Source organism: Paroedura picta, chromosome 6 (assembly GCF_049243985.1).
Source record: "Paroedura picta isolate Pp20150507F chromosome 6, Ppicta_v3.0, whole genome shotgun sequence".
Lineage (NCBI taxonomy): Eukaryota > Metazoa > Chordata > Lepidosauria > Squamata > Gekkonidae > Paroedura > Paroedura picta.
In genome coordinates this window covers 22,617,316-22,645,073 of record NC_135374.1, presented here as the reverse complement: position 1 = coordinate 22,645,073, position 27,758 = coordinate 22,617,316, and the positions used below count along the sequence as shown (strand labels likewise).

General features: G+C 44.1%; 1 protein-coding gene and 1 long non-coding RNA gene across 3 annotated transcripts; one reads left to right on the top strand and one right to left on the bottom strand.

Moving 5' to 3' along the window:
- Positions 1 to 388: 388 nt before the first annotated feature.
- LOC143839556 (uncharacterized) lies at positions 389 to 17,363 on the bottom strand. Of its 2 annotated transcripts, XR_013231760.1 has the most exons (6): positions 17,020 to 17,363; positions 15,151 to 15,205; positions 11,201 to 11,273; positions 3,969 to 4,073; positions 1,226 to 1,292; positions 389 to 837 (listed from the first exon to the last, which is right to left on the bottom strand). It is a non-coding gene; the product is annotated as an uncharacterized LOC143839556 (long non-coding RNA). The 2 variants fall into 2 exon arrangements; XR_013231759.1 differs by lacking the exon at positions 1,226 to 1,292 and having other exon boundaries at positions 17,020 to 17,356.
- A 28-nt stretch (positions 17,364 to 17,391) lies between these two features.
- AMER2 (APC membrane recruitment protein 2) lies at positions 17,392 to 25,291 on the top strand. Its single transcript, XM_077341735.1, has 2 exons — positions 17,392 to 18,414; positions 18,595 to 25,291. Exons 1-2 carry the CDS (start codon positions 17,538 to 17,540, stop codon positions 19,449 to 19,451), a joined length of 1,734 nt encoding a protein of 577 aa, XP_077197850.1. The 5' UTR covers positions 17,392 to 17,537; the 3' UTR covers positions 19,452 to 25,291.
- The last annotated feature ends 2,467 nt before the right edge of the window (positions 25,292 to 27,758 follow it).

Genomic DNA, 27,758 nt, shown 5'->3' with positions numbered 1-27,758 from the left:
ACGGTCTCATGTAAGTCCCAAAGGCATATGGGGTCATGAGGAAACAGTGGCTTAAAGCAGGGGTAGTCAACCTGTGGTCCTCCAGATGTTCATGAACTACAATTCCCATGAGCCCCTGCCAGCAAATGCTGGCAGGGGCTCATGGGAATTGTAATTCATTGACATCTGGAGGACCACAGGTTGACTACCCCTGGCTTAAAGTACTGCTCAGAGATAAGATCTTGGTAATAACATTCACAGTTCACTGTGTGACTTTGGGAGTATAAAGCAGACTCAGAATTTGGCAAATGCAATTAGTACATCCTTGCCTACACAGAAGCATATTAACAATGTGCAGCGCCAGTATTCTTGCAGGGACACTTTTTTATGGGCACAAAAGACGTTTCCATAATTTATGGACTGATTTTATTGGTAGCTTGTACCATTCCACAGAACAGGAAGGCACATCACAGTCTTCTTTTGTACATGAGAGCCACAGGGTCAGATGATCTGCTAATTCTTAAAGGGTGACCAAGCTGCAGAAAAAATTAACAGGAATCATATAGCACCTTCAAGATGAACAAGGCACCAGAAAACTCCTGACATTTATTCTCAGCTACATATTACACTATAGAAGTATATCCAGATGTGAATCTGCATCTGAGTTGCAACCGTCAAATGCTGAATATCATATGCTGAGTTCTTGATTCAGCTTCAGGAAATGTGCTAGCAACCACAGCAGCTAGACGTATGCACCACAGCCATTGCGCCCAGGCGCATCACATTGAACGTGGAGATCACAATGCAGCCAAAGGGATCTACACAGACTTCAACATGCACATGTCCATTCCTGGGTGGCTGTAAAAAAAATTAAGGTTCTTATAGGTACAGATCACATAGGGTTAATTAAACATGTGTTATGCAATAAATAACCCAACTAAGAAGAGAGTTTGAAGTCTTAAAAAATAATTTGTTAAAAAACTTTAAATACTTGGTTGTAGCCAAAGCAACCCAGTATCCAAATCAGATTAGAACATCTTTAGGTTAATGGGTCAGTAATCCACACGTGATAAAATATGGGTTACCAGTTAAATCTCTTGAGGCTCCGAAATTCAGATAAACCAAGCCGGGATTAAACTGCTCAGGCTGTATTAGTCTCTTTAGGAAATCCCAAATTGAATTTTTACAGATAAAGACTTCAAGTGAACAGTGGCCGGTCATCTGATGGGGTGACTAGGACAAGCACCTTTTTAAGAAGAATATTTTCAAAGTGTTCATTGTCTGCTCTCCAATTATTGACATCTTGAGAGATACTGAAAGGGGAAAAGAACACAACTCCTTTTGAACCACATAACATTGCTTAGTGTTATGCTTCTTTGGCAGAGGCATCATCATGACTTGGTCAGTGAAGGAAAATCATGTCTTCTTACCCATAGAGATTTTTCCGAGGTGTTTTTGCTTTTGGGGATAGCTTCCACCCAATGCTGGGCTGCTTCTTCTTCTTTTGAGGGGATACTAGGACTCTACCCATTTAAACCAGAGCAAAGTGAAATGCCTTCATGCAAATACTCTGCTCACAATCAGTCCTGGAGGCAGAGCTATGTTTTCACCTGCACTCTGCTCACTGCTTCATGCCTTTTTTCCGGGTGTTGAGACCCACACACACCCCAAGAGCTCCAGCTTCAAAACCTACTTAGTGGAGGTGGCTTTTCGCACTCTCATGTGATAGCAATAGCCTTGTGTTGCTTTCTTTGGCTGCCATCAATGGAGTCACCTGTCCTTCCAAAAGCAGAGCTGCTCTGATTCCTTTGTAAGGATATTTGCAGTTCCAGGACTGTTCTGTTCTGTTCTGTGGCTGGTGCAAGAGTTTGATCAGTCCCTTGCACAGGTGAGAAGTACTCTCACACCGATCTATTATGTATCTCTTATTATAAGACCTTGAACAATCCTGTTAGTTATTTTCCTTCTGCTCAGTTCTTTGAATACACCCAGTGAAAACATGTTGCTGCATCTGTCTAAGAGCGTAACTAACGGAGATACTGTGAGGCCTGCGATTGGATCTTCCCAGTCTTTTTAACCCTCAAATAATAGCTGTGAAATGCTCTGGCTTTGACTGGGGCTCTGGTGTGTGGCGGGGAAGAAGAGGGTTAATTGTCTTGAATCTATGAATAAATTCTAATTCAGTGCTTTCATGCTGGCTCCAACCTGTGAAGTTCTTTTGGAGAAGAACAATAGCCTCCTTCAAAAGAAACTTCATAGACATACATGTCTATGGATCGGAGAAACTGAGCTCTGACTCATCAAAGCTGATGCTGAAATAAATTTTGCTAATCTTCAAAGTACTATTGGACTCCTCTGTAATTTTTCTGCAACAGACTAACATGGCTTCCCCTCTGGAAATACACCTGATAGGGCCAATGAATATACAGAGAATTTCCTCCTTCTTCCAGATTGCTTTTGATTGCATTTCTACCCCATCTCTCTCCAAGCAGTTCAAGACCACGTACATGCAATCCTCTTGCGGTGAGTTAGGTCAAGGGTGTGCCATAAACATCACCCGATGATGACCTTTAACCCTGAGCGGAAGCTGCAGCCCAAGTCAACATTACAGCCATGACACCTTCCAAGCCTCAGCATACTTTCATTTTTAGAAATTTTCTTGTTCACTAGCTGCTTACATGGGACAAATGGGTTGGTCTTTAGTCAAAAGAATAAATGGACACAAATTTGAACACCCAGCATCGCAACATTCAGAAACCCCTGGGAGAATGTTTCTATCTACCTAGATTCTGTTTTATTGCTGACCTGAAAGGCACTATTCTTCAACCAAGAAATGTCACAGTAAGGTGCTGCTGATCCCCACTCCCATGGATTTTATTCTGTCCAGAATTTAAACAGACCCAATAGCTCACTTGGGCTTTATTGTTATGACATTGCTTAGCATAACTCCAGAGACTGTGCAATCACCACCTACAGCTCTTGTGCATGATGACTACCATTATCTTGTGTCCATTGAGTCTTGTCTAGGAATATCACATACATCTTCAATTTCATGCCCTCTTAAGTCACTCTTCCCAAACCCCGCCTCCCACTCTCCCCTGCTGTATATTTCTGCTAACCAAGGCCTTTCTTCATCCATATGAAGTAGGGATGCCTTGGGATCCCCCAGAATTACAGTTCATCTCCAGACTACAGAGGTCAGTTCTCCTGGAGAAAATGGATGCTTTGGAGGGTGGAGTCTATGGCACTGTACTTCACTAAGGTCCCTATCCTCCCCAGGCTCCATTCCTGAAACTCCAAGAATATCCCAACCTGGATCTTGAAACCCAACATCCCTTACCAGTAGCTGAAAGGGGGCAGGTTGGCAACCCGAATATGAAGGCCCACCAAAGCTTATTGCTTATTGGTAAGGGCTTGGATGAGGAGCATGTCTTGTGGCTTAAGTGCCACTCAGCGCTTAACACTCACTCAGGACAGCTGTCCCACCCGAGTGCCCCTTCCTCCAACCCACTTGCCTGTCTGTCCAGCAGCCAGCCAATCACCTTCCATCCCCCACCCTTGACCACCCCCTCTTCCTTCCACTTCCCTCCAAGGCTCAGAGGTTGCAGATCTCTGCTGCGTGAGAGTTGCCCCTGTCAGTGAGTTCCCTACCCCAGGGCCTCCAGCCTGCAGCCTTTCCATGTCCTGGGGGGAGGGGGAGGCCATCTTCCACACACACACACACAATCTATCGCCCGTTGTATTCCTGAATGCAATGGGCTTTGTCCCTAGTATTATTATAAAAGGTAATAAGGATACATTTATTATATTTCATATCACCTAAGATTTTGTTGTTGCTATTGTTCATTGAGTTAACGTCACTTAGTAGACGTATACACAAACCGACAATTCCCTTCCCAAGGCAGGCTGGATTTGATAGTGCTCTTCTTTTTCTTTGGCTTAATTGGTCTAACAAGGATGACAGCTGGGAAGGTGGGAATGACAAATACCTGCATCTGCCTTGCATTTGATGGCAATCATCTTGACAGCAGATCATCTGATGACGCTGAAGCTATTGTCTCCATGGTAAGAGCTGGCCTTTTGAAAGTCTTCATCTAAAAGGAGATGCAAGAATCTAGATTTTCTCAGCTTCCACCCAGGGACAATTCCCCATTGTGGACTCATTGCCTCTGTGAATGGAGAGGCATGTTCAATTACAACAGAGCATCCATACCAGGTGATTCTCCATTCTTTCCTCTTGTGCCTACAATTTCTTTCCTCCCCCACACTACAAGAGGACTTCTTGCCAGCTCTGCAAAAAAATCAGTAGTGGGTATATCCCTGTAGTGTTATAGCAATATACTTACTACTGAATTTTTTAAATGTCAAAAAGCCAACCAGTGGCAAGGATGGAATGGTAGGCAGAAAAGGGAAATGGCAACTGATGTAGGCAGGGAGGTGTGGAAATTCATACCTTCCCATCCACATGTTGGCACACTAATGTTGATGCCAAAGTTTCCAGAAAGACTGGAGCAAAGCAGATTTAGGCAACATCACAACAAACCTCTGGAAACCATGGAATGTGGTAGAAGATGCATGGCTAGAGAACAAGCAATCTATGTTATCTAGTTTTTTTGAGCGTAATGTGGTAAAGAGGGAATAGAAGGTGAGGCGCTTATTCAAGAAATATTTTGGGGTTTATGTTCACAGCTGATGGAAAAGATATTCAGGACATAATCATGTTCCTTGGAAACAATGTGTTTGTAATATTTTCTGACTTGTGACCTAGAAAACGTGGAATTCAGAACAAAGACTGAATTTTTGCAGACTGCCATTTACTAGTTCAGAGAGTTTCCCTTCAGGTATTCCCATAGCTAGCCTGTACAATTGTGACCCACCAGGCCAAATTGCCTGCACCAGCTGTATTATCGTGGCCTATTGTGCTAAATTGAACCCCCCCCTCCCCATTCACAGTTTCAGGCAGGCAGCTGAAAACAGAAAGCTTATTGAGGTCCTGCTTGTTCATCATATATGGCTAACGGGCTGATTTCAGCTGCATGTACCCTGCCTGACATTTGACTTTATTCACTGAACAGAAGCTTCCCTTGTTAGATGACACAAAATGGTTTTGGAATCAACCAGAGTTTAAAATGTGACTTGCCTCTGTGTGTGTTTTTAGCTGGTAGAAAAGATACAACATGGAATCTGCTGAGATAAAGTATGTGGATTGAGAACATGGGCCATGAAGGAACTGCCTCTTGTTCAGAGATGTCTCAGCATAACAGAAGTTTCATACAGATGCTCTCTCCTGTGATTGGTAATCCAGATGTCTCCCTATCCTTTGGCTAAGAGATGATGAACCTCATTCCAGGTGTCCCTTCTCCTTTTTAGGAAGATCTCTTCTTAGAACTTTGGGCAGTGGCCTTCCAACTGCTAGGATGGATGACATTATCAACAGCTGAATGAAAGCTCTGACTTTGGATGAAGCATACCTCTTACTCCAAGATGTTGGGAAACAACCTTGAGGGATGAACGACTTGTGAACTTTCAGAGGCAACTGACTGGCCATTGCAGTCCTGGATGGACTTTAGTTGAATCTGGCAATATGTTATTGTTGTTAGAATAATAATAACAACAACTTGTGTTTGTTTGTTTGTTTCTTTGTTTGTTTCTTTGTTTATTTATTTATTTATTTATTGGGACCCTAGGATCATGGGTTTTTCAAGGCAAAAGATGAGTAGAGGTAGCTTGCCACTGCCTTTCCTAGTGTTCCTTGGTAGTCATCCATCCAAATGCTGATCAGAGCTAACCCTGCTTAGTTTCAAGCTCTGGTGAGATCAGGTTAGCCTAAGTTATTAGGCTGCTGTCCCCCTGTGATGTTGTATGCAAACCGCCCCGAGCCATATGGAAGGGCAGTATAGAAATCAAATAAATAAACAATACATTATTTCTAAAAGTTGTAATCCCAAGAACAAATCTCCATACTTTCATGTCAAGTTACCTCTAGGCTTTGAATATGATGACCCCAGGCAAGGAGAAGCATAAGACTCCTGCCGGTTCAGACAGTGACCAGTCAGTTGTCTCCCACTTCTTTTAGATGCTGCTGTCATTCTTATAATGTCTGATGACAGCCCAACAAGAAATTGGTTTGTGCAACAACATACACATCAACATTGTATGGAAAATAGAGTGATACTTAACAGTACAGAAGAGGGCACTATACCAGCAGTTCAGCAATGAAGTAACTTTTCTTAACAGGTCCTGAAGTCTTCATCTATAGATACTATTAAAAAAACACTTGGGCATCTCTCTGCCAGGAGTGTTTAAGATGAGGGGCATTGTGTTTTAAGTTACCAGACTGGTTTAAATTATCACTATTGTGTTTGTGCAATTATATGAATACTAAATACTTTAACTAAAAGCCAGTTGCACCAAGGAATGTGCGAGCTGGCAGCCAGATGCGCGAGCTGGCAGCCAGGGCGAGCGGTGGGCGAGTCAGGGCACCACAGGAGCACCCTCCTCTGTGGGCAGGCAGTGTCTGGCTGCAAGGCTGCCTGAGCGCCTTGCGGCTGGCTTATGAGAGTGGCCACTCCAGGGACCGGTCCAATCCAGGTGCGCCCACCATTGCTGGGCACATCCGGATTGGCCCATGCAGCCAGAAGCAGAGTCCGGACATCTGGATGTGTCCCACCGGCGCCCCCCGCCTCCCCTCCCCCCCACGGCGCAGCACTGGCTGTGTCGGCCTGGTACGGCTGATTCGGCTGCCGCACACAACCCTACAATAAGGGTGGTTTCTTATTGCCTGCCTCTGCACAACAATTCTGGACTTTCTTGTTGATCTCCCATCCAGGTACTAACCAGGGCTAACCCTGCTTAGCTTCCAAGCTCTGATAAAATCTCTGATAAAATCCGGCCAGTCAGGGCCAGTCAGGTCAGAGAAAACAGACTGTTCTCTTGATTTATTTAGTACTTCTTAATGTTGACTTTCCTCCAATGATCCAAGGAGAATTATTCTCCCCGTCTCCATTTTATCCCTGCAACAATAACCCTGTGAAGTATATTAGGTTGAGAGTTGTTGGTTCAGGGTCACCCAGGAAGCTTTAATGGCAGAGCAGGGATTCAAACCTGGGTCTCCCAGATGCTTGTTTGACGCTCTCTAACCACTACATTGTAAGGACGCTCATGACTTGCTCCACGTAGGCCTTAAAAAATAAAATTCTGTGCTAATTGCCACAATGGACATTGCTAATGTACTAATGGAAAACCAGATTGCATTATCCCCACCCCCTAGTTTTCTTTGAAAATGAAATCCCAGCCCTCGAATAAAAATGATTCAAGTAACACAAAGCTATAAAGGGCCGTGAGAAAGACTAGACAATTGTGTTGCTTTGTTTTAAGCAGGGTGGTCTTCATCAGTTGTTGCATTTGTTTCAGCAAGGCTTGGGATAAACTGTACACAGCAACGGAAGGCAGAATTAACCACATGACTTGAGCATTAAGGTCAGGGTTGGATTAATCATTATGGTATATGCTGTACCATGCAGAACCCCAGGCCAAATTGCCATGCTTCAGTGATTTGGGAACTTTCCAATGCGAAGAATGTTCTAATGGAGAGCTGATATAGCTTGTTAGTAGCAACAAGCATGAGAGCTGGGAAAACCTCTTGTTCAGATTTCATCCAGCTATAAACCTAGGTGTTCTTTACATCCGTTGCTAGAAAGTTCGACCTTCATCACAGAACAGAAAAAGAAATTATGTAGCGTGTTCCTTTGTGCACGCTTGAATTAATGCATTCAAGGGAAAAAATGAACGCACATGCTTCTCTTGATCAAATGTTCTAGAAATCTGTCTCACGTATACAGCAGAACGAAGTATAGTATAGTTAGCACACCCTTAGCTTAGGCCTTAGATCTTTGCGCAAATGGCCAACCTACTGCAGGGGCCCCGGAACCTGAGAAGACCTCCTAAAAGGGCCATGTCCCCAAAAGTCTGAGAATGGCTGTGTTAAGAGTACAGTAGAATGCTACATCTTGCAAGAATCTTGCTCCTGTGTTTGAAGCAGAGGTGTAGATATCTGTAACATTTATATTAAAGAGGGATGTTTGCAAGACTGTGGCTTAGCCTACATAATGGTTTAGAGTCGTAACCATACAAAAACATCATATTTCTAGAATTCTGATTTGTTTGCTTGCTGGGTTTAGCCATTTGACTTCTCGCTCTAGTCACTTGATGGAAGAAATTCAAATCCCAACATCAACTATAATCCTTATGGCTACAAATCTGGGATTGGATGTCGTAGGTTCTTAAGAGAGCCCAGGCACAACGTATACTGAGCTATGGTAGGATTAATTGGAGAGGGTTTAAATAAAATGCACTAGGTTAATGCACTGCCATCTTATTAATTAGAAGCAAATCCCTCTGTCCAGAAAACACATCCATGATGCATCTTTTATATTTGTGTTCCGTTTTAACATAGCCCACATCACACTTTGCTATGGGGAAGGCCAGCAAAGACAAAAAAAAAAGAATAATTTCTATTATTTTTTCACTTTTAGACTGAAAATCAAGAATTCAAAACAGATCACAAAGAAAACCCTCCTGTTCAATAGTGATAGAGAGCTACTTATCTGCTGGGATCTATCCAACACCACAACAAATGGCACAGAGAAAGTCTGGCCTTATTGGTAACTGTTAGGAGGTTGCTGTGGAGCTAGGAGCTATCTTAGCACATTGCAATCACCACTCTGGCCTGGCCAGCAGCCTCCCTGACAACAGCAGCCTGTGCCCACAGTGGAAGAGGCCAGCTAAACTGCAGCTGCACATTTGCACAGGGCTAACTGAAAGATAGGAACCTCTTGTGGCGTAGGGTGGTAAGACAGCTGACATGCTGTCTGAAGCTCTGACCATGAGGCTGGGAGTTCGATCCCAGCAGCCAGCTCAAGGTTGACTCAGCCTTCCATCTTTCCGAGGTCGGTAAAATGAGTACCCAGCTGCTTACTGGGGGGTAAAACAGTAATGACTGGGGAAGGGAATGGCAAACCACCCTGCATTGAGTCTGCCATGAAAACGCTAGAGGGCGTCACCCCAAGGGTCAGACATGACTCGGTGCTTGCACAGGGGATACCTTTACCTTTACCTTTAACTAAAAGATGCCCCCTGCTTCCCAGGGATGTTGGTGAAAACAACATCCCTCCCACACTGATTGCCTTGCAGTGGTGGCCAGAAGTGAACAACTCTGAATAAAACAGGGTCAGATTGCACTGAATTCTCTCCTAGTACTGAGACCATAACCACTTTTTTTCTGGAAGACTATCTAACCAGTGTCTAGCACTGTCATTAACCCCTTTATGAAAGCCAGCCTGGTGTAGTGGTTAAGAGTGTGGACTTTTAATCTGGCATGCTTGGTTTGATTCTGTGCTCCCCCACATGCAACCAGCTGGGTGATCTTGGGCTCGCTACAGCACTGATAAAACTGTTCTGACCGAGCAGTGATATCAGCGCTCTCTCAGCCTCACCCACCTCACAGGGTGTCTGTTGTGGGGAGAGGAATGGGAAGGCGAATGTAAGCCGCTTTGAGCCTCCTTTGGGTAGGGAAAAGCGGCATATAAGAACCAACTCTTCTTCTTCTTCTTTAGGAGGGGAGAAGTACTCTTTTATTGCATTTGCCCTTAACACACTATTAGTCCCCTTGTACTAAATTGACAGTGGGGATTCAAGATGGTTTAGCTAAGAGTGCACACAGGATCTTAAGATAGACTTGAATCCAAGCCCACTGGCTGCCTATATCATGAGACCCACACAAGCTGTGTAATTCTAAGCAGAGTGACACCCTTCTAAGTCCATTGGTATTAATGAACTTACAAAGGAGTTACTCAACGGAGGATAAAGTTTGGGTCCTGTGGCACTGGGTATAAGCTTTGTTGGTTTAAAAGGGCTACTAAACTCAAATTTTGTTCTATTGGTTCACAGCTACCCACATGAATCTATCTACTTAGGATGGCATGGTAGCTCTCCTGCCTCAAATGGTGTCTTCTTTATTTTCTTTCTTTTGAACAAAGGGGTGGACACATTGCATCTCAGGGGCTTTCTATAACAGAAATTTGTAAAGGAACAACCAGAATGAGGTTCTTTTCATGTGCATGCATATCACCAGTGATATAGATTCTTGTCTCATTCATTTTGTCTTTCTCAGTTACAGGGAACAGGCAAGATTTTTAAAAATGATATACAGATGGATGGACAGGTACTGGGATAGCAACAATATGCTAATGAGAAATTGAGGGTGGTTGACAACCAGCTCAAAAGTAAATCCTCACCACCTTGATCCTTTGTACAACTGTTTTTGCTACTATGAATTCTGATGGGAAATTGCAAATTTTAGCTGGATTCAAAGGAAAGGTCCAAGTCACTACCAACAACTACAGTATAAACTCTTTTCTTTATTGATTTGATCAAGGAAAGCATCAAGGAAAGTTCAAGATGCTGAAACTGTTACATTGATCATCTTTGGTACTTATAGCAAGTTTTTTATCACAAGAAAGCCATATTTTATAACCAGGCAATGAATGCATGCTCAACACCTCACTTACTCTAAGTGAATTGAAAATCAACTTATACTTCTTTCTTCGCATACTTTTAAGAATACTACTACTATATCTGTGGTATGTCCAAACATCTGAGTACTACAGTTTAAGAAAACAGGATCTTTCTTAAAGGCTAGTTTGGGTTAGTTTGCCCTATAAATTAAATTATAACAACAACAACAACAACAAAAATAATAATAAGGAATGAAGACATTAGGACCTATTATGCACAATGGCAGCCATGCCGGGTTGCCGCTGTTCCGCTGTGGCGGGGCAAAAAGCCCTACCATTCCCCGCGTGTGCATGGGGGAGGGGCTCCCCCGTTGCAGGCTGGCTGTCCCGACGCAACCTGTTGCGCGCACGCAATGCCTGTTTCATTATAGATATGAGATATACGAGTTTTCCACAATCCTTCCATATCATTATGACTTAAATTATTTTTATGCCCCAGGTCTCAGTCTGAAAAGACTTGCAAAGCAACTTTGGGCAAATAAAAAGGCCACATTAAGAATCGCTAAAACTATCAGTAGGAACAACAAAAGAATAATCATAAGCCAGTTGATCATTTAAAAGCATTTGTTTGCTGCACACATCTTGAAACAATTAGTGAGAGCACAGTGCAGATGTGGCTCCGTGTGGGAGAGCACATGCACACATACCAAGAAGCAGAAGATCCTTACAGTCTTTATCTGACTTTGAGAAATGCCTATGGCAGAATATCTGAAGGCAATCCTGCAAAAAAAAAAAAATCAGGATTTGTCACTTGCAAACATTTAATCCTATTCTACGGTTGTTTTCAGCTCTGCTTGTGAGGATTTTTTGTTCGCTTTTTCCCCAAATGGGCTTCTGTTTACTTGGGTCGTGAAAGAATAGTTTTGTGTGAATATCTGCATTATGTAATGTGGCAGCTGTGGGTGGTTTGCTGGCAAGGAGAGCTGAATGCTAGACCTCTGGACCTAACGTCAGAAGCCCACCCCACCCCCTTTTTTTGCTTGAGAATAAAAAAACAAGCCTATAGCAAATTCGCAAGGCATTCTCCCTGACCTAGATTCCAGAGGTGCATTGTCCTCTATGGTCTGTAACAGGGAGCAGGATTTCTGCTGTGAAAGTGCACTGGTTGTGTGGACGAAAGGATGCAGGAAGCAGCTGATCTACCCCCGTGGGGGGAACACACCCCATTTCTTAGGCAATGTAAATTTATTGCTGATATTTACATCATTTCTCTTCTGATCCTCTGCATTTTCATAAATGTCAGGTATTAGACCTAAAAGCATTGACCGGTTACTTAACATTGAGAAAATTGAATCCCATTGATTTGGGCTGCACTACTTGCAAGAAACTGTAATTCATATCCCAGCCTAGAGTTGCAGTTCTATGCCCATGGGAGTAAACTCTACATCTGCTTGTAAACAGACAGGAACAGTATTAGGCTGCAAGTACTTTTTTACTTTTATGTTTTGATAGTCTAGGTTCTGTTTCTTTGATTTATTTAAAAAGGTCTGGCTTCTGGTTTAAGGTAAAGCACTGCAGTATCAAAAGGAATGATAAACAAACCATGCTATCATTTCCCTAAATCTACCCAAAAGTGAATTCAGACAAACCAGTGTTTCACACCAGATGGAGAGGATGGCTTCTTTTAAAACATTACTCTAACAATGACTGTTTACTGTTGGTTCTTTGTTGGAACAACTGCTGGACTTTTCAATGGAAATCAAGTGGCTCCAGCATTAAATGACCACAGGGGGAGCATGAATGCTCAAGCTGCAATCCTGTGGTCATTTACCAGGGAGTAGAGCTCCTTTCGTACTACGGGATTTAATTTCAAGTAAAGATAGGATCAGGCTGTCTAAACTAGTGGAAGCAGAGCTATATTTGAGTACGGTAGCAGCTTAGAAATCAACAACACTGCATGAATCTTCTGTAAGGATGTAGTCAACTGAAGTATACAACGAAGGGTTCTGAGACCAAGCTTCATTCTCCCCTTTGAAGTTATGATAGTGCCCTGCCAGAGTTGTGCAAAAAATCAGGGCAATTGTGTTTTGCTGGAGAACTGTAGTTCCAGATATGGTACGTTTAGGACCCTACACTCTTTGGTTTCTCAGGTGAGATTAAACTGTGTCATCTTCAGACCTAGTTTTTAGTCCAGTAGTACCTTTAAGACCAAACAAAAAGTTTTAAATAAAACTTTGATGGTCTTAAAGGTGCTACTGGACTCAAAATTTGTTCTGCAGCTTCAAACCAACACTCCAGGTTGGACAGTGCGTGAAGGAACTCCAGTGCCAAGCCATGCTCTGTCTTGAGAAATCTGTATCTCTACAAATAAGATTTTTTGTGTACTTTCTGTGACCTGTCCTTCTCAACACACTCTGCTTAGTGTAGAGCTCTCCTGCGGTTGCTTTGTATTAGTTTATTCATTATATCCAGGAAACTGCGTCCTGCTCCCTGAGAAACCTTCTTTTTAAATAGCATTTTGATTGTTCTAATGCCAATTCAGTGCAAATGGAAAAATATGTCCATTTACAGTTGTATATGTTGCTGATAATTTTTCTCTAGTACTTTGCTTTTCTCTCAGAGAAAAAAATTGCAATATAAACTTTTGAGAGTCAAAGCTCCCTTCATCAGTAGAACATGACTAGAGCTGTCAGAGCCAATTGTTCATGACGCCGCCACCATCCCAGCCCTGGCCCGGCGCAGCGCCCTGGAAGGCCTGCAGTATGTGAATGCGTGGACTCCTGCAATACCGCAGGCTCCGTCCATGGCCCTCTGGTGCCAGCCTCATGCATAATCGGGCTTGGCTGTACTCCTGACCTACTGGGACACCACACACCCATCAGCATCCACAATGCAAGGTTGTGGCAGTAATATTAACTGTTGAAAAATGTTCTATTGTTGCTAACGTTATAGGTATAGTTATTGTGGCGATACTCCATTGTTAATGTAGAGTTACCAAATTCATGTTGTATTGTTACAAAATTCATGTTCCCTGTACACCACTCTGAGCCACAAGGGAGACATTATATAAATGCTAAATAAACAAACAGAGAACGCAGTGAGAGGGTGCTGGTCTAGAACTGGGAAGACCTGGCATTAAATCCCTGCTTTCCATGAGTGATTCAGAGCTAGCTTGCATCCGATATGCTCTCTCAGCCCAAGCTATGTGCACAAGTTGTTGGGAGCATAAACTGAAGGAGGGAGAAAACAGCTCCAAGATGCTGAGGGAGGGATCAAACAAACAAACAAACGAATGAATGAATAATGTACTTTACCCTGAACCTGATGGAATAAGGGTAGGACAAAAGCACACTAAACAAATAAATTTGCCAGTATATGATCACATCACCTGTTCACCATATAGCACAGAATGAAGTGTAACTGGCTTATAGGGTCCAGCATATTTTGGGGATACACTGGGAACGGGGACATTTTGGGAATTCACATTTTGGTTCAAAATCAACCTGTTGTTTATTCTATTTTATTTATTTCTATGTGGACAGCTTGAAGGAAAAACATCTCCTATATATGCCCTTTTATGAAAACAGCACACCCAAATTTGCCTTGTGCTGAGTGAAACCACTGGTTTTTCAAGATCAGCATTTTCTGCTCTGACCGGTAGCACAGCTTTGCTGTAGAAGTTCTGCACATCATCCACTGTGATTCTTTTAAATGGAGACATCGAGATTTGAGCCTGGGGCCTTCAGCATGTAAAGCAGATGCTCTATCACTGACCTATAGCTGACCCACTCATATTTTCAGCTATTCCAGAGAACCCTATTACTAGTGCCCTACTTTCTGAAATGCTGCACGTGACAGCTAGAAAATGGGTTTTCTTCACTGTGGCACTTGGTCCGTGGGACATCTTTCCAAGAGGGACCTGGATGTCACCCTATATTTAGGAGAATGACCATCCAAGATCTTCCATTTAGGAAGGGGTTTCTGCCATTAATTATTTCCTTCATGTGTACCTTATTTTTTCCCCAATGGGGACCCAAACGGTCTTACACCATTCCCCCCCTTCTGTATTTTATCTAGTCAACAACCCTTTAAGAGTAGAGTCAGCTGAAAATGCATGACTGACCCCATGTTAAATGGGGAGCTTCGGTGATAGGGGGGATTTGAACCTAGGTCTCCCATAGCCTAGTCTGAAACTCTATCATGCTGGCTGTCCATGGCATTGCTTCTGTTTTTATACTTCATGAAAATGTTTTGTTCAGCTTTGCCTGTGTTTTATTATTTTTTCATAGCACTTTCTGGTATTTTTATTTCATTGTCTGATGATTCAGGAGTCATGTTTGGCTGAGAATGGAGTTTAAAAAATGTGTCGCTGTTGTTGTTGATATGATGATGCCACTCAATTTTTGTGCTTCTTGTTCCGTTGACACAAAATATTCCTAATGTGTGGCCGCAAGCCACTAGTGTGCAGCTTTCAATTTGCCCGTATTTTTTTCTCCAATGCGTGTTGCATGTGATTTGTTTATGTAACACCTTTGTTCTGAATCACTGAGCAAGGGGAATGGCAGGACATGGAGACGGCACAAAATGCAGGAAATATAAAATATGAAGAATGGGGGGGGGGGAATACAACGATGGGCTTGCCTGTTCATCTGCCTACCTCTTACTGTTGTCATCTTCAACTCCCTGGCATGAGACCCTCCAGTACAGAAGAGCTGTAAGAACAAATTGTCCCGGCTGTAAGTATAAAGGTGATTGGCAAGCAACATTACAACTATGTGCTGTTCCTATACCAGATGAGTCGCTACAATACATTTTCATTGCAAACTTAAGCATAGCTACACTCTTCTAAATCAAGTGAAGCCAAGGCTTTGGAAAGGCATAGTTTTCTTCCTTCCCTCTTTTCCTTCCTTCCTTTCTTCTTTTCTTTCCACAAACCGGAATACTAATTAAAACTGGGTTAGAATGTAAGGTTGCTGGAACAGAATTATGTTCCTAACATTTGAACAAAGGCTACGTTCAGAGATCACAGCAAACTTAAAAGCGATGTTTGCACAACAAATTCCTTCCCCATCAGATCCAGTCCACCACCTTCTTCAAGGTCAAGGTAACACTTGCAGTTGCCAGATGTCTTTTTGAATGATCCCTATGAATGCACAGACGTGAACATGCTCTGCCCATTGTAATACACATAGGTGCCATCAAGATGACTTATGGAGACCCAGTAAGGGGCTTTCAAGGCAAGTGAGAAGCAGAGGTGGTTGGCCATTGGTTTCTTCTGCACAACCTTCCTTGGTGGTCTCCCATCCAAATACCTCTCATGCTTACCTTCTGAGATCTGACAAGGTCAGGCTATAGTATCATACGGCATTCCCTCCCACCTATAACATAACATCCCTGTGATTTTATTAAAGACTATCCCTTGTAACAGATCTACACAAAAATCCATCCTCTGATTTGAGGATCATCAAATAAGTTACATTTAGATGATAAATGTTTTTACCAATATGCATCAATGGGAGTCATTCCAGCATTTGCCCTTGTGAGCACATAATATTTTGGCAGCATGGATCTTTCACAAAACTGTTCAGAGGCTTTAAGAAAGGAAGGACACATCACAGCAGAGGAGGTTGGGAATAGAAAGGGCCAGTTTCCACAACAGTTAAAATTGCTCTTTTGTCACTTAGGTGGTACCAAGTTTGTGTAAAATATTGCCCCTAAGCTGTGTGTGTGAGCGGCCACTCACTAATACTCAGCAGCAATCTGGAGCCAATCTGGAGCCAATCTGGAGTCTTGCACTGCCCATGGCCCTACGATTACAGCACATATATGCTGTTCAGGATGTGAACTGCTCAGTGGAGAATGGGAATTAGAAGGGACATTGCTTGTATACACCATCTTCATTGTATACAACTCCCGAGGTGCTCCAGTATCACACCTGAGTCCAAAATCCATCTAAAATGTCAGTGAATGAATATCTGCATGTGAGAAGATACATGCATTGCCAAGGTGCTGCAAAGGATAGATCGATCTTCTGCAGAGCTGCCTGAATTCTTTTCCCACACCCTTCACCAGTACTGATTTTTAAAAATGTGCTTAATCTGATGTCACACCTGAATTTGCACCTCAAGCTGGAATTTTCCCGATCACTGAATGTATCTTCATTACTTCCATAGCATGTTATTTACGTTGACAACTGAATTACACCTCATTACCAGCAGAATGCATCGGGGGGCTGAGACATCCTGTGAAGGCGTGAAATGCCCAATATGTATTTTGGAGTGGGTTGTTTGTTTGTTTTTTGCGTATTCGCCCAAAACCGTTACATCGCACTGAAACGGCGTGCAATGTATTTGGCTTGCAAAATGTTCACCAGAATAAAAACGAGGCATTTGGGCTTCCCTCCGCCAATGCGAGATGCGCATCTTTCCGAGATGCACAACCGAGTGCCCCCCTTGTAAGACCATCGAAGCACAACCCTCCTTAGGACGGCGCTATAAAACACACACACACACACACACAAACCCACCCGTGAGGCGAGAAAATCTAGCCAGTTTGCAAAGAACCCGGGAAGCGACTCCCGTGCCCCAAATAAAGCGCCCTGCCCGAACATATGCTCCGTGCGAGTGAGCAGCCGCAGTCCAGCAGCCCCCTCATGGATGGTTATATAAGCCTCCCCCCCTCGCCCCACCGCCCATGTTTTTGAGAGCCGTGGAGTAATGGGGGAGGGGGCCGGCCTCCGCCCCCTCCTTTCTCCCAGGCTCCGAGGGGGGCTGCCGGGGCTCAGGTTGGCTGGGAGCGGGCGGGCGGCGGAGAGGCCTGGCGCAGGCCCAGGCCCGAGGAAAGCGGCTTAGCCCTGCCTCGGTTGCCATGGAGACGAGCAGGAGGCGGCGGCGGCGGCAGCGGCGGCGGCAGCGAGGCTGTCAGTAGGCGAGCGCGAGAGGAGCGAGCGGGCGAGGGGAGCCGGGCGCGGGAAGCCGCGGGGGGCTGCAGGAGGGGAAGGCAGCCTCCTCCTCCGCCGCCTCCTCCTCCGCCGCCGCCGCCGCCATGGACGTGCACTGCGATTGCGGGGAGCCCACCGCGGTCGGCGAGCCGCCGCAGCCCTCGGGCAAGCTCAACCGGACTGCCTTCAAATTGTTTAAGCGGAGGAAATCCGGCGGCGCCATGCCGAGCATCTTCGGCGTGCGAGGCGGTGGCGGCGGCAAAGGCAAGAGCGGCGAAGTCGGCCAGGCGGGCATGGTGAGGAGCAAGACGCACGACGGGCTGGCCGAGGCGGTGCTGGAGAGCGGCAAGAAGGAGAAGGAGAAGGAGGAGGACGAGGAACCCGGCGGCGGCGGCGGCGGCGGAGGGGACCAGCCACCCGGCGAGGGGGCCAAGGAGCCTGCCTCCGCCGCCGCTGCTTCGGCCTCGGCGGCGGGCAAGTCGCACGGCTTCTTCGCGCTCCTGCGCAAAAACGGCGGCAAAGGCGAGCGGCCGAGAGGGCGCGGAGGGCTCAAGGGGCTCTTCAGCAGCATGCGCTGGCCCCGCAGGGACAGCAAGCCCGCCAGTGGCGGCGGCGGCGGCGCCAAGGAAGAGGAGGCCGGCGAGAGCTCCGGGAGCCAGCCCAGCCCCAGCCTCCTGCTGCCCGGCTCCCTCACGGCCAGCCTGGAATGCATCAAGGAGGAGGCGCCGCGGCCGCCGGCCCAAGCACCCCCCAGCTCGCCAGGCTTGGCCGGAGGGGACACAAGGCCGCCTCCCCAGGCCACCGAGGCCGCCGATGCAGCTCCGGAGAAGGAGGAGGAGGAGGAGGGGGGCCCCCGGGAGCCGCAGCCCCCCCTGCACAGCCCCCGTGGAGAGGAGCCCCCCAGCATCCAGGCCCAGGAGAGGCACCCCCAGGCGCCCCCGAGCGATGGCCAAGGGACCCAGGAGGACTCGGCTAAAACAGGTGACAGCATCCCCATCGGGCCTCCCCCCCCTGTTGAACCTGAGTGTGAACGCAGCCCCCGAGAGAAGGCCGCCGCCCCCGACCCTTCCTCTCTTGATCCGCCCTCTGAGCCGTCCATTGACCGTATTTGTTTGATGTTTGCTGACGTGACTTCACTGAAAAGCTTTGACTCTCTTACAGGCTGTGGGGACATAATTGCTGACCAGGAGGATGACGCGGGCAGCGGCAGTGGTGGAGGTGGAAGTGACAAGAGCGCCGCTGGGGGCAGCAAGCCGGGGGCCTCCAAAAAGCCTCCCAGCATGGTGGCCTACCAAGGCGGAGGAGAGGAGATGGCCAGCCCCGAGCAGGTGGGGGACACTTGCACCCCAGAGTTCTGGGATACATTGTCCCAAACAGAGGAGAAGTCTCAGGAGACTCCAAGAGGGACAGAAGCCCTGGAGGCCTCCAAAGATGGCCGAAGGGTTCAGGACGGGTCAACGAGTGAGAAGCACAGTGGCGTCAACCAGATTCCAGGTCACCACAAAGATCAGAGGAGCAGGGAGAAGGAGCAACAAGAGGCTGTCCCCAGCAGTGATGAGGGGTATTGGGATTCTACCACACCCGGACCTGAGGAAGACCATGCTAACAGTATCCAGAAAGAGGTAATTCCTAGGGACAGCTACAGTGGGGATGCTCTGTATGATCTGTACACCGATCCAGATGAGAACACAGCTGTGGTGACTTCTGCAGATGTCACCTCTGCGACTTGCTGCAAGCCCCTGTCTCCAGTAACTAGCACATGCCCAGTCAAAACCCATGCAACTTCACTCAAGGATTCCAAGATACCCATCAGTATCAAGCATTTCACATCGCCCCATGGCAGTCATGGTTCGGATGCCAGTAACAGCCATCATACTGCACATCACCAGCCCACCAAAAGTGAGATCCCTAGAACAAAAATCCCAGTTTCTAAAGTGCTCGTGCACCGGGCGAGTTACCGGAGCTTAGCAGGGACAACAGGTAAAACAGCCACATATCATGAAAGTGCCAAAAAATAGGAGGCAAAGGTGGGCATCTGAGTCTTTGCAGTTTGGCATCGTTCAATGAAGACACCTACATGTGCCCCTCCTCTGAATACAAGAGACATGTGCTTCTAATTCCATCTTGATATGTGAATTTAGATTCGTTTGGAGCACTTTTTTTAACATTTGTATCTCTTTTTTTTTCTGAAGCACTAAATACTCGGGTGGCCACTTTTCCATGCCTTTTGTGGAAGCAGGACTTTGATTAGGAATATATAGTTAATAATGCAAAACTTGTGCCATGAGTTCTTCAAAGAGGACACAGCTATGGGATAGAGAAAACCAAGAGGAGTTTTCCAGTATATATAGAGAGAGCATTGGCTTTTTTATTTTTGTTCTTTTGGCCTATACTGAGAAATCTGTATTCTAGTATGGAAAAAATGTCAAGCAAAAATAGTAATGGCAAAATCAGTACAAGCTTTGGTGTTCAGCCTGAGATATAAAGAGCATTGTCAACCAGCAACAGATTCAACACACTTGTAAAAGATAGCTGTTTAGCAAGAGGTGGGTTTCTGTAATAAGAATTATTTTTTTGCCTGTTAGTCTGTTTACTTTGTAAGTGGTTAATGAAGACATTTAGCAAACTCAGATACTTACATCAGTTTTTTTTTCCAGTGCATAAAATAATCAGGTTCAGGGATTCATTTTTTTCCAAATGCCAGTAAAGAGCTACAATATTTATATGATAAATTATTATTGTTCATGTATAGATAGATACATATGTTATTGAGTGGTATGTTTTTTTAAGAAAATATATTAAAATGTCTTTCTGTATTTACTAGAGTTTAAGCAAAATTAGTTTTTATAGTTAGATAATTTTACAATTGTAAATTTATGGGCCTTCCTAAAGAACCATAAATTGAAGCAAAAATTTATGTGGGTTCTTAGCAGCCTTTCCCCACCAACAGGTCTATTGTGTTGCTCTAACGCTAGTGATGCATGCATAATGCAGGAGCTAAGGTTCTAGTAGTATTGTTGCAAGCCCCTGTTTTCAGGAGTTTCTAAAAACAGAACCTCAGCTTGGACCTTGTGGTGCTTCAAACTCCCCCACTTACCCCCTACTGATAATCCATTTTTATAAAGAATTTAAAAAATAGCTTTGATATTTTTAAAAGATTAGATTCCCCCCACCCCACCCAAGAGATTATTTTACTGCAATACATAACAGAAATTTGGCAAATTGTTAGTCCATGAAATGGTTTAGTGACCTTGACATAACAGACATTGTTGAAGACCACGAAGTAGTGGTCAAAGAAGCATGATCATATAATGTGCCTAAAGATCTGTTTTCAAGATAGGTTGAAACAGCCTGATAAAACAATAATGTTATTGTTTTTAAAATGTGAAGCCAAAAAAACCCTTCAGAACACCACTAAGCAAAGGAGCTGTTTCAACGCATCTGCAAAATAGAGCATATTTTAAAACATGCTTTAAAAACAATATATATTCTATGGATCATAATATATGTCATGCTAGTTAAAACTTGGCTTTGTCCTTTCCTTTGGAGTTCCAGTAAGTAAATGTAAGTATGGGGGAATATAATATAAATAAGAGCATAAAGGCTGTCTATAACTGAAGAAAAACTCAGAAATACAAAATTAGAATCCAGCAGCACCTTTAAATTTACCAGTCTTAAAGCTGCTATTGGACTCTATTTTTGTTCTGCTACTTCAGACCAACACGGCTACCCACTTGAATCTATCAGAAATACAAATGCTGCAATCTTGTATGCAGCTACATTGCTTAAATCCCATTGGTCCAAATGGCATTTAAGCAGCTTCTGTACAGAATTGCAGCCAAAATAAAGAACGAGAATGTTTACTTACAAGACCCAAGATCCAAAGAGCTGCTTTTGGCACACCCAAGGGGTTGGGCATGCCCAGTGTGATTTTTTTTTAAATTTCTTTGAGAAGCTGCTCCTCATACCATATCAAAGCTGCTTTTGAAAAGTTCCCTCTGTTTCAAAAGTAGTTTTCTGCATGGCAGTTGGTGGGGGGCTGCTGTTCATGAAACCTTGTTCGCCCTGGCCATATTTTTGCCAACCTCCAGATGACACCTGAAGATCTACCACTATTACAACTGATCTCCTGGGGATAAGATTAGTACCCCAGGATAAAATGACTGCTCTGGAGGTTGGACTCTGTGGCTCTGCTGATAACGCTTCCATCCTCAAACCCTGCCCTGTCCAGGCTCCACCCCTATAATATCCAGATATCTCCCAACCCTTCAGAGCTGGCAACCCTGCCGGACATGTGGAACAATGTAATGATGTAAACAGCTCTTCAGATTCTAATCAAGATTTCTGCTCACAGATTGTAAAAAACTTGTGAAATTACCGTATTTGCCGGCATATAAGACGACCCCCCAACATTTCCACTCAAAATATAGAGTTTGTTACATTACATCACAGTACTATGGGCCACTATGGGCAGCTATGTCTATCCTAACTGAAGTGCACCCGGCATATAGGATGACCCCCCCACTTGGAGGCATGTTTTTCAGGGGGGAAAAGTAGTCTTATACGCCAGCAAATACTGTAGTTATGGGATCCTGATGGGACTCAAGTACCCTTCTCTCTTTGTCCTTCATGGCAAACTGCATTTGTAAAGGGAGATCTTTTTTGGGGGAAAGTTTATGACATGGCACAGGGTCAGTTAAAATAACGTTTGTTGAGATAATGCAAACCCTTCTGATAGCTCTTTAGATCACTGTCAGTGATATTTCTGGCTTTACCATGTAGGCTAAGATCCTCAAGCCACTTAACCCTGGAGAATATTGGGAATGCCATTGTTAAACATGCAAAAAAGGTTGAGATTGGCCATGTCTTCCAATGTCCCAGAGGAGGGAGCCAGGGTTGAATTTTAGCCTTTCAGTCCTTTCTATGTTGCTTTTTGTTACAGCCTGATAGCCATTCTAAATTTGCCAAGTTGATTATACATTATATTGAAATCATTGAGTCTCCTGAGTAAATATACATAGAATCAGATCACCAGTGAGCTTAAAGGTGATTTATTTTGTATACTTTCTCACAGTGTATTTGTGGGTGTCTGCAGCTGCATCCATTCGCACTGAGACATGTACATATGCATGTATTTTCCTATCGACACACATACTGTACATGCCCACACTTCTGCATATGCTAATGGACACATACACTTCCATGCACAGACTAATAAGCCAAGGGTACCTACGGCAAATCTCGTGAGACCATGTTGACTGTTATTTATGTTTGCCTGAGAAACAGATTCACAGTGACTTGATTTTACTTAATGTTTTTTTGTGAAGAAGATTTGGGGGGTGGGGGTGGGGTGGAGATAGTGACTGACTCCCCCTTGTGTATTCCCATTGAAGGATGTGAGAGCACACCAGATTAAATAGTTGCTTCCTTGTCACGATTGTATTTTGGAAGGAAGGAAGGAAATTTTGGAAGGAAATTATATTATTGAGAACCCTGAATTCTATTCCTGGTCATGTCACAATCAGCTGTTCTCTGCTTTCCATCAGTGATGCTCATGCCCTTCTTTTTGCATGCTGTTTATGCAAAACTATCAACATTTGGCTTGGCTTGTTTTGATGAAGCATTTGTATAAAGAAACGGTACAGGGAATCCAATAGTCGATCTGAAGAGAGGATGTTGCGATGTGCAGAAAGAATTGCTTACAGCAGGGGTGGTCAACCTGTGGTCCTCCAAATATCCATGGACTACAATTCCCATGATCCGCTGCCAGCCTTTGCTGACAGGGGCTCATGGGAATTGTAGTCCATGAACATCTGGAGGACCACAGGTTGACTACCCCTGGCTTACAGGTCAAAAAAGCCATGTGTGTGCTATCTGGAGGAGTAAGAAACAACATCCTTATTTTGACTGTCTTCATTTCTCTTGGAAATTTCCACCATGATGCAAGCCTGTATGTATTAATCAACACTTGAGTTAACCATAAATAAGCTTCCCCTACCTGAGACACACCATTAAAATATTTTGACTTTCATTTTCTTGCTCTTTCATTTTCCATCCTGTCGTTCCATCCCAAAACAGCCAGAAGTGTTGTACACACCATCATATAGGGGAAGCATTGATTTTTGTCAATAGCCACTGTGGTTGCTGGCAACATATGCAGCCTCTGTGGTGCATAGGAAAGTCTGTATGATCAAAAGTGCGCATGTGACTTTGCTGGTAAAGGTATGTTAGCACAATGTATACAACTAACTAGCAATAATATATTGTTAAGAAAGCAACATTTGCATTGGACCTTGTCTCTCACATGATACTTTGATAATACATCAGTAATAATGTCAGCTGTGGTGGAAACTTCCCTGGTTTATTCCACTGGAAGTACATTAATGACAATAAAGAAAAAAAATTACACCAAGTGCTGTTCCTTTAACACATACAGTTGCGTAAATGAAACAGCTGGTCTCTGGGTAGTACGTCTGAAGCTTGGAAATGTGGAGAAGAGTAAAGAAAGAAGGAATAAAGAAGGGCTTCTGTTATTTGCAGTGATTGGTTGGTGTGTGGTTGCAGCTCATTTGATTATTAGTGCTGTCTGTAAGTTGATGACAATCATTTCTTCTTGAGGAGGAGGAGATAATCAGAGTGCTTTTTATCACAATGACACAAAGGACTTGATTGACAAGGAAGGGTATGCGAGGCTATATAGACAGATGAGTGTATTTTGAAGATGAGAGAGTTTTACATACATCTGTTTCTTCCACTGACCTGTATACTCTTTGCACTAATTGCCACGGTTTCAGGTAATTTCAGGCTACAGAAATATGTGAAATTCATTCTCATGTTGTGTTTTGCCTGCATAGGAGCAGTGGAGAGCTTCTTCCACAACTGCAGCACAACAGCATGTGAAAACAACATTATTACTTGGAGTCCATGTTGACATGAGAGTTAAATATGTTTATATTGACTATTCGTGTGCATCTTAGTGTTTCAATGTATGCCCATATTTTACCATGCCCTATCATCCCAATGCCATAAGAACTGTCCATAAATTATTCACCAAACACTTTCTTCTTAAGTGGCTAATGATTTTTGAAATTTCCAATTCTGTAGATTAATGACCTCGAGACTAATTTTTTTTTCCGGTCAGGAGGAATTTATTTTTTAATAAGAGGAATATACTTGTATTTCAGTCCTTAAAAGAGTGCCCAAGAAGATAATGCACTGAAAGGGATGTCCAACAAGATGGGTGTATTTTATTTCCTTCTATAACCTGTAGAGCAAGGGTAGTCAACCTGTGGTCCTCCAGATGTTCATGGACTACAATTCCCATGGACTGTAGCAAACACTGACAGGGACTCATGGGAATTGTTGTCCATGGACATCTGGAGGACCACAGGTTGACTACCCCTGCTGTAGAGCATCCTAATAATGAGCAAGGGGTAACTGGGAAAGTGCTTGAATTAACACAACAAAACACAAGGAGATTACCTCACTGATGGCATTCGATAGAAATGTGTGCTTTAATCAGAGAGATTCTTGTACTTCGACAGCCTTGATAGGCAGAAACGATCTTCCAGGTTCCAAAGATGCTTTATTCTTTGATAACAATGTCTTTTTTCCCCTCCTTTAAATTTGTGTCAAATTGTGCTCCTGATGATTACTTGTACAGTTGTTACCTTGTGCCTAACATGTAAACTGTGCGTTAGATCAGCTCTTTGGCGTTTTATATACACCTTGCACTTCTAGGTCCTCTGGAGAAAGTTTATATGTTTTTAGAATATCTTGTGTAACGCTTGATAATTCCAGCCTTTTTCCTCGTGCATGTTCTATTTCAATGAAATATGTTTTTCTTTTAATAACGTAATCTGCTGTCTCTGTGATCTTACTTTTTTGCCATAGATGTTGAGTTCCTTGTTCCCCTAGGTGTGGTCTGCATCTAAGACAAAGCATTCTCATCTCAGTCAATGCGTATCCCTCACTGTCAGCCCACAGCCCACTTATTCTGAAGCAGTTCAATTGACTTCATTAGCCTGGTTTGTGGACTGCAGCCATTAACAGTCACAGAAATAAAGCACATGAAGTAGATTTAAGACAGAGCCTTTTCTTTATGAAGCAAACACATGACCAGTGAAAAACCGATTGTCCTGTAAACATCCCAGCCACAGCAAGTTAGCTATGCAGCATCAAAAGCATTCTGTTATGTAGATTTCTCCCCTGAAAAATCTCTCCTCTAGTTAATTTTTAATAGCCTCTGCTGTATTATTTATCCAGACTAAAATGATATTGCAGAGAAGCCCTCAGAATGGCCCATTTGGAGGGCAATTTCAACAGTGTTCCTATTTCAGAGAAGCCAAATCACTAGGCTTTGCTTACTGAAGCAAAACAAGTGAGTTGATCTGGAAATTTATGGGATTTCCCAAGCTCAAAAGAATCCATTGTTGGATCCCGAGCCTCAGTCGGATGTTTGGGGCCCTGCTATAACAACATGTTTTTTCTAAAAATATCTTTTTTCTTTAAAGAATGCATTGGGGGGGAGTTGATCCTAAAGTGCATCTTGGAAAGTAAATATTTCATATTCATATTTCATATTTTGCAGGTTTTGTACAGCATTTTTTGAAATAAGCAAAAAGACATGTATTCTTCTATGGTGGTGGAGCAACCCCCAGAGAAGAATACATGTCCACTGGTTGACTTTCTATCTGCAGTATCTCATGTCTAGCCTGCATCCATGTAGCCCACTTTTTTGGAATTGTCCCTTGTTGGTAACTAGGAGTTTCAGAAGTGCAGCACCATGCAGGTACTTTGCAAATCTTTTGACTGCTTTCCAGTCCCTTTTGCCTGGGGATTCCATCTTCCTGCATAGCATGGCCATAGTTGCTGTGATATCAGGATGCATCACTCTGCTTATGTACAGCCATTTTCCCACTTGAAACAGAGTTGACAGTGCATTCTCATTGATAGGAAATTTTATTGTATTGCCAGGTGGGGAAAATACACTGATAGTAACTAAGACCTGTAGGAGAATTGAGTAGTGGCAAATTTCATGAGCTCAGCTGCGGCGCTCACCTGTTTTGTAGGCTGAAATTAGTAAGGCTGGCAAACAGGCCTGCAGCGAGCTGTCCTGTAGCATTACCAAAGACTTCATGTGTAGAAATGGACAGCTAAGGTTTTTCATGGCATGGAGGTAAACAGCAATCACTTTTTAAATTGCATAGCATTACGCCTCTATGAGAGCCAGCTCACTGTAGTGGTTAAGAGGAGTGGCCTCTAATCTGGTAGCCTCTAATCTGAGAACCAGGTTTGATTTCCCGCCCCCCTCCACATGCAGCCCATTGGATGATATTAGGCCAGTCACAGTTCCCTCAGAACTCTCTCAGCCCCACCTACCTCACAGGGTGTCTACTGTGGGGAGAGGAAGAGAAGGAGATTGTAAACCGCTTTGAGACTCCATCGGCTAGTGAAAACGGCATAAAAAACAACTATTAAAGGGATATGACATATTCTCTCAAGATAGCTGGCATCCCTAGAAATCACCCATTTGTCCATGTATGGCAGTTCTGATCAGGAGAAGAAAATGGCACTAAGCTTGGGAAATGTTTAGGGAGGTCTTCTAGCCTCCCAGGGAAGTTAATCTGAAAGCCTGTCCAAATATCGTTTCTTATGTACACACCGTATATATTTCAAACACAAGCCTCACATAGGCATTGCCCAGAGAGCTTGTGAAGAGGACATCTTTGGTGGCTTCCACACAGGGATAAGGTTATGCAATTTCCTTATTGCTGGTGTGGCTATTAATGCAGAGAACCAGTTTGGTGTAGTGGTTAGGAGTGCGGACTTCTAATCTGGCGAGCCGGGTTTGATTCTGCACTCCCCCACATGCAGCCAGCTGGGTGACCTTGGGCTCGACACAGCACTGATAAAGCTCTTCTGACCGAGCAGAAATATCAGGGCTCTCTCAGCCTCACCCACCTCACAGGGTGTTTGTTGTGGGGAGAGGAAAGGGAAGGAGACTGTAAGCCACTTTGAGAGTCCTTCGGGTAGAGAAAAGCAACATAAGAACCAACTCTTCTTCTTCAGTAATTTCAGGGCTCTCTCAGCCTCAACGCCCTCCCAGTGTGCCTGTTGTGAGAAGAGGGAAGGGAAGGTGACTGTAAATCGCCTTGAGACTCCTTCGGTTAGAGAAAAGTGGCAGATAAGAACCAACTCTTCTTCTCTCAACAGAGCTTCCACACCACAAGGTTTCCTACACTGAAGTTATATTTAGTAATTGAATATTGGTATATCACGAGTCCACGGAGAGTGGCAGGATATAAATCGAAGCGATAAATAAA